The 9,233-nt window shown below is 42.7% G+C and overlaps 2 protein-coding genes across 2 annotated transcripts; one reads left to right on the forward strand and one right to left on the reverse strand.

The window, feature by feature from the left end:
* Positions 1–3,114: 3,114 nt before the first annotated feature.
* On the forward strand, positions 3,115–6,298 carry LOC308144683 (uncharacterized protein; the record flags this gene model as incomplete). Its single annotated transcript, XM_080515863.1, has 3 exons — positions 3,115–3,166; positions 5,171–5,281; positions 5,981–6,298. The coding sequence occupies 3 exons, from the start codon at positions 3,115–3,117 to the stop codon at positions 6,220–6,222; spliced, it is 405 nt and encodes a 134-aa protein (XP_080371989.1). The 3' UTR covers positions 6,223–6,298.
* Positions 6,299–7,207: 909 nt separating this feature from the next.
* LOC308144736 (uncharacterized protein) lies at positions 7,208–8,994 on the reverse strand. The gene is made up of 3 exons (XM_080515922.1): positions 8,864–8,994; positions 7,938–8,048; positions 7,208–7,850 (listed from the first exon to the last, which is right to left on the reverse strand). The coding sequence occupies exons 1-3, from the start codon at positions 8,913–8,915 to the stop codon at positions 7,609–7,611; spliced, it is 405 nt and encodes a 134-aa protein (XP_080372048.1). The 5' UTR covers positions 8,916–8,994; the 3' UTR covers positions 7,208–7,608.
* Positions 8,995–9,233: the final 239 nt, after the last annotated feature.

A 9,233-nucleotide genomic window follows, 5' to 3' on the forward strand; every position in this document is an offset into this window, starting at 1 on the left:
GGTTCATTCCAGCAAAAGCAAAGTAGTAAGTGATAAATATCAGGTCCAAACAAAACTCAAGATTTTCTGCATTATCCAACATTCGCTCAACTTTAGTATCTATTCTTAATTTAAAAAATCCAAATCGTATTACTTTTAAGCGAGACGGGTACAAACTAAGCACACCAGAGGGAGTCTGGACAATAATCAAGGTTAGATTTTTATTTATTTATGAGAGTAAAACATCATATTGACTTGGCCGTACCATTAAAATAAATATCACAGCCTTAAATAACATTTTCAAAACAAATCCGAGGCACAAAAATGTGACCAAAAAAAATGTCTCCATTTCATTCAATGTCTTTTCACAAACCCCTGGAATGCAACTATATCATTCTGTCATTTTGACTGATTCTGGTGCAAAATAACCTGAAATGCAAGACTTTTTATTTGTCGCAACCCGAAACAACAAATCGGCCAAAAGACGTGAAAATCTCTATGATTCTCTCTTGAAGTTAATTTCGTTGAAAGTTTGTCAGGGTTCACGACTTCCGCCTTCAATCCTTTTGGTTTCACTAATTTAGTGGCGATTTACTAGTTCTACTACAAAAACTACTCGTTGTCCTGTGAAAACTACATTTCTGTCAGTGTTTCTGCCGTTTCTGTGTAAACGGACACTGTTTTCAAAACGTTGCTGAGATAAATGCAAAGACGTTTCTACAACCATGAGGTCAAACCAGGAAATGGAATCATAATGAACAGTAAATGAACTTTGCACTTTCTTTTTCCCCGTTGTGCTTGTTGCTGCGTCGATCGATTTAAACTGAAGAAAAATGATGAACTTGTTTTTTTCTGCTGCCAGTTTCCTCCTCCTCTCTTCCTGGAACGTGATCAAATATGTATTGTTAAAATTATGTATTGTTCATCGTCTCAAACGGCAAACGTTTAGACATGATCGACGACTCTGAATAACCACTAAATCAGAAATATTTACTTAAAAGTTGTTGTTTTTTAAGCAGAATTATAAAGAAATTAATTTGACCCATAGAAAAGCTGCTCTTTAGGGATTCATCCTTTACTTTCTCAAAATGTCTTGTTCTCCATTATTGCTATTTCCGATGTAAGAATGTAAAAACCTTGACACGAAGCTTTTAAAGATTATTTTCAGCTCCTGTTCACAGCCGTGGATTTCCTCCCCTGATGGCTGCTTGTGTTTCCCTGCTGTTAGACCAGAAACGGTTAATTAGGCTTAAGCGGTACTTTAAATCAGTGACATCAGTGTGATTCACTTGGAGGCTTGGCTCGTCTCTGTCAGCTGACCGACGAAGTGTCACTGTCAGCTGAGGAGGCTTTCAGACATAAACTGTGCTGTCGGTTTTTTAATTGCACTTAAAATTATTTAAAAGGAGCCGAAAGCAGCAACTTCAGCTCTGAGGATGACTCATATGATACATGATAGGAAGCATCAGCTCGTAAGGAGATCTTCATAGGTACCATGTTATCACCCACAGTGTGCCTTGTTACCTTGTTTCCATGGTAACGGGAGACTATCGTATGTATCTCAAAGTTCTGACTGTTATATTTCCTACAAATGTGTCGACAGTTAAGATGATTTCATGTATTTGACAAGTTATATCAGTGGGTTACACCATATTCTGGAGTTCCGGCTCCATGTTTGTTATTGACGTTTTCAAAATTAAATCTTAAAGGAAGCTGAGGCGTCGTCATGTGACTCAGTAGTATTTCTGAATCAGACCTGACAGGAGTTAAACTCCCCCGGGCTGGAACAGGACCGTGCACATTAATCTGTGCTACCCTATCTAGTCATCAGCCTCTGACACAATCCGGTCCTCCCTCAATCCAGCGTCTTTGTAAAAAAGCTTCATTTAAGGCCGTGATGCAACCGGTGATGTAGAGGACTTGAAGAGGAATGTCTTCCTTCCAACCGTTCACACTGAACCGGTTTGTGCAGGTTTTAGTTCTCAGATTTGGGCAAGAGACTGGAAGTGTAAAAAAAAAAAAAAAAATTGACATTTTTGCTTCCAGGGCCGAATTCTTTTCTATTTTATGTAACAAAAGATGGATGTGGGTGTTGTACCCTGTATTCTTGGAAAATCTTTTACAGGACACGCTCACAGCTACGAGCCATTTCGAGCTTATCTTCAATATATGTTTTTTTGTTGTTGTTCTTAAAAAGGCTATTGCGCAACCTTCCATTGGAGACGGTTTTCAAAATGAAATGTTGATGGAAGGAGAGGTGGAGCAACGTTAACCACATTTTAATTAAATAACAATTCCACTTCTGATATTGCAAATATATATATATATATATATTTTATATACCAGATTTAACCGTGTCCAGGTCACCTGTCTGTCACACGGTCACACCTCAGACGCTGCTTTAGGTTCGTCGTGTGCGGAACCGATACGCCACCACGATTTTATTCCTTCAACTATATTTACAGATCAGTAACAAGGTGGTGACAGAAATGTTTGGTACTAATTTGACCCCAATGGTTTATTTCTGGCTCTGGACAATCATCAAAATGTCCTGTCAAGATGAAAAAAAACAAAAAACATTAGTGGATCAAATAAATGAATATGTTTATCAACAAGTAATGAATTTTTAAAATCTAAAAAGCCCATTTACTACCATTTATACTTCATATTTAATAGGATCGGATCATTTGCTCGTGTAAGACAGGATTTAGTATCAATCAGATCTTTTGCAGGTTTTTCCGCCATCGGTTAATAAAACTGTCTAAATTAATATTCAACATTTGGATCGAGTGTTTTGGAAGCGATGCACCGAAAAACAAGACAAAACAATGTGAGGTTGTGATTCCTGACTGACAGGTTCGATGGTACAACTGATAGTTTTCAGTGAAAATCTTTATCAGAGGCTGAGGCTCATTCCTGCCATGCCTCCTCTCGGAGTGACCCCCTGCTGTCTGGGACTCACAGACCGGTGGAATTACCCCCCCTTCTGTCTCCTCCCTTCACCCGCCTCACCTCAGAGGTCCTTTATGAAGCACTTGACAGGATGTGACTTCTCAGAGACGGGAGCTGCAGGCTGTGTTGAAGGATTGGATTTGTCTGTTTGTCCGTCTGTTTGACTCAAGGCGACGCGTCGAGATGGGAAAAATCCTGTTTGGAGCCATTTTATCTGTAGCAACGTTCATGCTGGGTGAGTCGAATCGAGCGTTTGCTATCGAGAAGTGAGTTTCAGCTGCTGGTTGCGAGCTCGTTTCCCCCTGAATCGTCCATCTAGACCAGGGGTGTCATTTTAGTTGAGGGGCCACATCCGACCTGACCTGACCTCTGGAGGGCCGAACAAGTCAAACAGAACATATTGAACGGCAGATACGGACAAATGCAAAGTCTTTCCTTCTTTTGATCCTTTTGTAACTGGAAGAATTTGCCAGTCTATTCTGAAATATACATATTAAAGTTAATCAGATACTATTATATTTGCAAAAAAAAACACACACAAAAGAAAAACCCTCAGTCACCTGTATCTGGATATCATATTTTTATTCAGGATTAAAACAATTTGTCATCATCTGGAAATTGTTTTGAGTTTACATGTCTAAAGTATCACTTCACATAAATAGGATTCATTGTTTTATTGGGAAAGGTGTTGAGTCATGTGACGTCCACAGATGCATTAATGTCGGGGGTCAAATTCTGACCAAGGGTGGTTTTGAATGTAATTTTTGCCAATCGAGTGTTTTTAGATCAGCCTCTGTCAGTTTTCATATTTATACTTGGGAAAAAAAAATCCCATGGCGGCCGGATTAGATCCTCTGGCGGGTCGCTTCTGGCCTCCGGGTCGAGATATGTGGAGATCGTTTATTTATTCCTATTCATGGTTTAAATACCCATTCATCCAGCTGCTAGACCACTGAGTACCTGGGGTTGCTTAGGGGTTGGGTTACAGAGAGAACATGCAGCCTCCACACAAGGAAAGGGCCTCAAGCCCACCGGGAATCGAACCACAGACCTTCTCACTGTGGAATAACAACACGGCGATGCAGGCCTCGTTTAGGTGTTGACCCACAACCCTGATTATTGTAATTGATGTGAAGTTATTTGCTCAAAATTACAAGTCATTTAAAATAAAACTATATATTAAAATGAGTTCTGTAATCACTTATCATTCCATAGTACAAAAACCTCATTATTTTGCATTAAAGTCAAAGTTCACACTAAAATTAAAAATGTTGGCAACGCGACACTTCGAAGTCCACGCTGGGTTCATGTATCTAGTCTCTGCTACTTCTGGGAGGGAAAGGGTGATAAATAGTTTTTCCTTTTAACATGGAAACATTCTTCCACACGGTGATAAAATCTGGTGCCGTGGGACGTAACGCCTCACGTGCCACGCTTTAATTCCACTTTAAGGTGGAGCAGTCGGCCTGAAATCTTCAACAATCTGCATTGTGAGTCAACCTGTTTCACCACGGACCGGACCGAACGCATGGAATGGATTTCTGCTCAAGTCAAAGTGAAGCGGAGCTCTCATGTGGTTACAATCGAATGTTCTGCACCACAAATACATATGTCGTGTTAAAAGTTCAACAAAAATCCACATATTTGACATTTCTATGTGCTCCATTCTCCTCACTCAGTGGACCAGACAAGCTAATTGACGCTTGAAACTAACTGTGTTTTCTCTTCATGTTCATCTTCTGTCTGGACAAAATACAGACAATGAGCAGGATTATAAAGCCTGACGTCATTTTAAAGGAGTGTTATTTTTTCTGTGCACCAGTAGGTGGTGGGATTTTCCTCCCAGGCTCATGTAGGATGGTCCGTGCCTTCTGCGTGTTCAGAATAGTGGGAGATAATCCAGCTGCTCATCGGGCCAAGTTGAATTAATCTTTTTATTGAGACGATAAGTGCATGGACACCTTGTTTTTATTGGTCGTAAATAAGCAAGTGCAGGTTCCCCCTTTTCACTCGATAGTGTTTTGTTTTTGTTTGTCGGTCTTGGCGAAATCGCTGATAATTGTCCTTAAAGGATGTGATTCTTTTCCTTTTCCACTGTGAAACATTTCCCTTCCATACAAGACACTTCAGGAAGCAGGTCATAGACACGACTTTGTCAGAAGAGCATCACTGCAGTATGATTCCTCCGTGTCTCACAGTCAAACCGTTGTAGTTGATTTCCTCCCTTTGTGTGTTTCAGTTGAGTCTCTGACCTGCAACAGATGCTCCTTCAATCTGCTCGGCATTTGTCTGAATTCTGCGACGGAGACCTGCTCCACCAACACCAGCGTCTGCTTCACCGGGAAAGCAAGTGGGTCACGGCACATCAGCCCAGGAGCTCGATCACCTCCATCACTTCCAAGAAAAGACCCGAGTCACTAAAAACAGCGTGACATACAGTGTGACATCATGAAGAACTCCTTAAAGGCCCAGTTTACACGACAACGTTTCACACGACAACACCGAAAGTGTGTTTCCGCTGCAGCAGCTGACACACAGACAACGATGTAGCTTGTATGCCGGGCCACTCGGGGGCACTGTGGCTTGATTTTATAATGAAACCACACAGACATATGTACAGAGAAGAATACGCTATACTCGTGAATAAAATGTTGAGACGCATCGGATGCTATCAGAGATGAGTCTCAACCATAAAACTACTGATATGGACGACAAAACTAGAATACAGACGATGAGTCATACCACTACTGGCCGCCATGTTTGTTTACAACAATTAGCAGGAGGTAGAGATGCGCATGGGTAGTAACAGGCTATTATAGCCTCCGGCAGGCTCAGCAGGAGGGATTAGTGACATGAAAGGGATAAAAGCTTTGTGGACACAGTGGATCTGCCCACTGGTGGCGTGTGAATGATGCACTCGTATTCGTTGTCGTGTAAACGGCTGTACATTCATGCTTTATCCTCAGACCTTGACAAAGGTGCATTGATTTAATCTCATTTGAGTTCAACCAGATGTGATGGTCCGTCTGACGCCACCTTTTCTCCTCAGCCTTCCCGTCAGTCGACGCCTTCCCTGGTTTCACCGTCCAGGGCTGCAGCGAGCCGCAGGGCTGCAACATGACCACCAACGGCACCCTGCTGAGTGTCACCTTCCAGGTCACACTCAAGTGCTGCTCAGAAGACAGATGCAACCCCGTGGAGATCAGCGGCGCCACGGCCAACAGGATGACCCTCGCGACGGCGCTCGGTGCCGCCGCCCTGGCCTCCTGGTGGGGAAACATGCTGCCTTGAACCATGAGGCTGATCCAGAAATCCTGTTTAAAAGTTGAGGCTTTTACAGAGGCAAAACTAAACTGATCTTTTTGAATTACGGAAACAAATAAGTGCTATTGAGTACACCATATGATTCTGCCGTACTCCTCTAACGTATTGTAAACAAACAATAAGGAAGTAAATAAAGAAAAAAGAAATGCTAAAGACATCTTTCAGCTCGTCTTTATTTTTATTAACAAGAAACACACATTCAAATTTCTGTATTGAATAACAATAAGAGAATAGAAGTAGTCATTTAAAGTGAGTTTAAACAGCCACAATCTACTCAATTTCAGCCCAGTGCCTTTACATGTTCTTCCCAGAGGATGCTGACTTAATGCTGATTGGATGCTGAGTTGATGCTGAGTTGATGCTGATTGGATGTTGGCTTAATGCTGATTGGATGTTGACTTAATGCTGATTGGATGCTGATTGGATGCTGATTGGATGTTGGGTTAATGCTGATTGGATGTTGAGTTAATGCTGATTGGATGCTGAGTTGATGCTGATTGGATGTTGGGTTAATGCTGATTGGATGTTGAGTTAATGCTGATTGGATGCTGGGTTGATGCTGATTGGACTTTGACTTAATGCTGATTGGATGCTGAGTTGATGCTGATTGGATGCTGAGTTAATGCTGATTGGATGCTGAGTTGATGCTGATTGGATGCTGACTTAATGCTGATTGGATGCTGAGTTAATGCTGATTGGATGCTGAGTTGATGCTGATTGGATGCTGACTTAATGCAGATTGGATGCTGAGTTGATGCTGATTGGATGCTGAGTTGATGCTGATTGGATGTTGGGTTAATGCTGATTGGATCTTGAGTCAATGCTGATTGGATGCTGAGTTGATGCTGATTGGACTTTGACTTAATGCTGATTGGATGCTGAGTTAATGCTGATTGGATGTTGACTTAATGCTGATTGGATGTTGAATTGATGCGGATGCAGCTTCACAAAATGTTTTTCCAAGATTTTCTTTATTTCCACATTATTGTTGTGTCCAGATACAAAGTGAAAAAAGGATAAATTAATTAATAAAAAAAAGAAAAGATTTATAAAAACAACAACATGGAAGATTTACAAGCTCAAAGTTTCTCAGAAACGTCTCATTGATCAACTTCCACACTGCGAACCCCTGAGTTTGACCTTTTATTTGTTTTGTTTCGTTTGAAAGCTGAAGCCAGACAGAACAACGTCGGAGTTTTGATTAATACAGTTTCACAGCACGAGCATATGAACACAGAAGCTTAACTGGCTCATCCAATCTAAAGAGTATAGTTTTGAGTTTCGATCCTGTTTTTTTTTTTTTTTTTTGGAATCCGGATCCAGAACATGCATTCCCATTCCCAGGCGGCGTCTTCACAGCACGCTTCCCAACACTGAGGCGAGCAGGGCGGCGCCGACGGCCGCGGTCAGGCTCATGGTGGCGGACGGCGCCCCGCTGATCGTGATCGGGTTGCACCGGGTAGACGAGCAGCACTGGATCTGGGTCGACAGGGTGATCCCGAGGACGATCGTGCTGTTGGTGGTCGCGTTGCAGCCTGCGGGCTCCCGGCAACCTTGACTGCTGAACCCGCTGAAGGAGGACACTCCGGGGATCTCTGTGGGGTGATGGTGGGGGGCAGATCAGTAAAAGGAGGAGAACACGGGTAATTTCTCAATTGGTCAATGCAGAATGAAGGACTCACCTGTTCTGGCGGTGAAGCAAACGCTGGTGTTGGTGGGACACGTCAGATTGGCTTGGTTCAAGCAGACGCCGAACACGCTGGCGCTGCACTGGTTGCAGACGAGGGACTCCGCTGGAGGAAAAACGAGCAAAACAGGCCAAATGAATGACTCGCCGCCGTCGGGGGACATTGGAGACGTGGACGGGAACGCTCGTCCCCGGTTGCCTAATCGCTGGCGACGCCGGGCGTGTCCCTCAAAAAAGGTGGGGGCCTTTTGTCTCGGAGGGTTGGGCTCCGTCAGGTCATTGGGGGTGAGTCAAGGAATGTGAGATCCACCCCTCCCGGCATCGCAGTGCAAACAAAAGCTATTCAAACCGATCACTTTGAAGAAACAAGAAAGTTTCGTTGAACCAGTTTGGAAGTGGTTTTAAGGGGGGGTCACCCGTGACAGAGGGTCGCCCTCCAGAATCTGAGCTTCTAATTAACCAAGAAGACCCACGTCACCGTGATTCGCCTGCTAATTTGGACAAATTGACATTAAGTCCTCTGAGCGGCACACTGTTTCCCACCAGAATGAACCAAATCAAAAGCATCCACAGTAAAACTTGTTTGACTCCACCCAGGAAAACCAGACGTGTCTGATTCAATCACTTCCACCTTGAAAGAGCATCTTCCCCATCTGAAGAGAAGTTTTCAACCAGCCGCGGCTTCAGAGCTTCTTTCACTGAGAATTGTTTCATTTTTCAAAGATTTAAACTCAGCTTTCAGAAACCACAGCTTCACAGAAATGGTCCTAATCAACTTTTTAAAGCAATTATATTAAAATGTGAAATTTAACTTTAGTTTTTCTTTTGCCTCGTTTATAATGGATTTAAGTAATATGCGGCTATATCGTCAGTGAGATTTGAATCGGATTAAAAAAAATATATATATATATATAATCTTACCCAGCACGACAGCTGCAACAGCCACAAGGACTCCAAGGAAGATTTTTCCCATCTTTATGTGTTGATCGGAATGAAAAGACAAAGAACAAAAAGGACAATCCTCTCCTCAGCGATGGGATGTTGGTTGAAGGTGGACTGATGCTCCTGGTGGGAGACGACTGACTTTTATAGAGGCTGGTGAAGCAGGGAGGAGACTGGAGGCCGTCCTGCCAAACCTCGTCTTCATCCCAAAGTATGGCGACAAAGGTTCAGGTGAGGAATGTGAGAAATGAATCATTTGGAGGGATGGAAACTCTTGTGTGCGTCAGTCAAAACGAAAAAAGTCTTATTACGAGCTGTGGAATTATTGATAATGATAATGCGTCAAACT

Source organism: Blennius ocellaris (assembly GCF_963422515.1).
Source record: "Blennius ocellaris genome assembly, chromosome: 20".
In the NCBI taxonomy this organism is placed as follows: Eukaryota; Metazoa; Chordata; class Actinopteri; order Blenniiformes; family Blenniidae; genus Blennius; species Blennius ocellaris.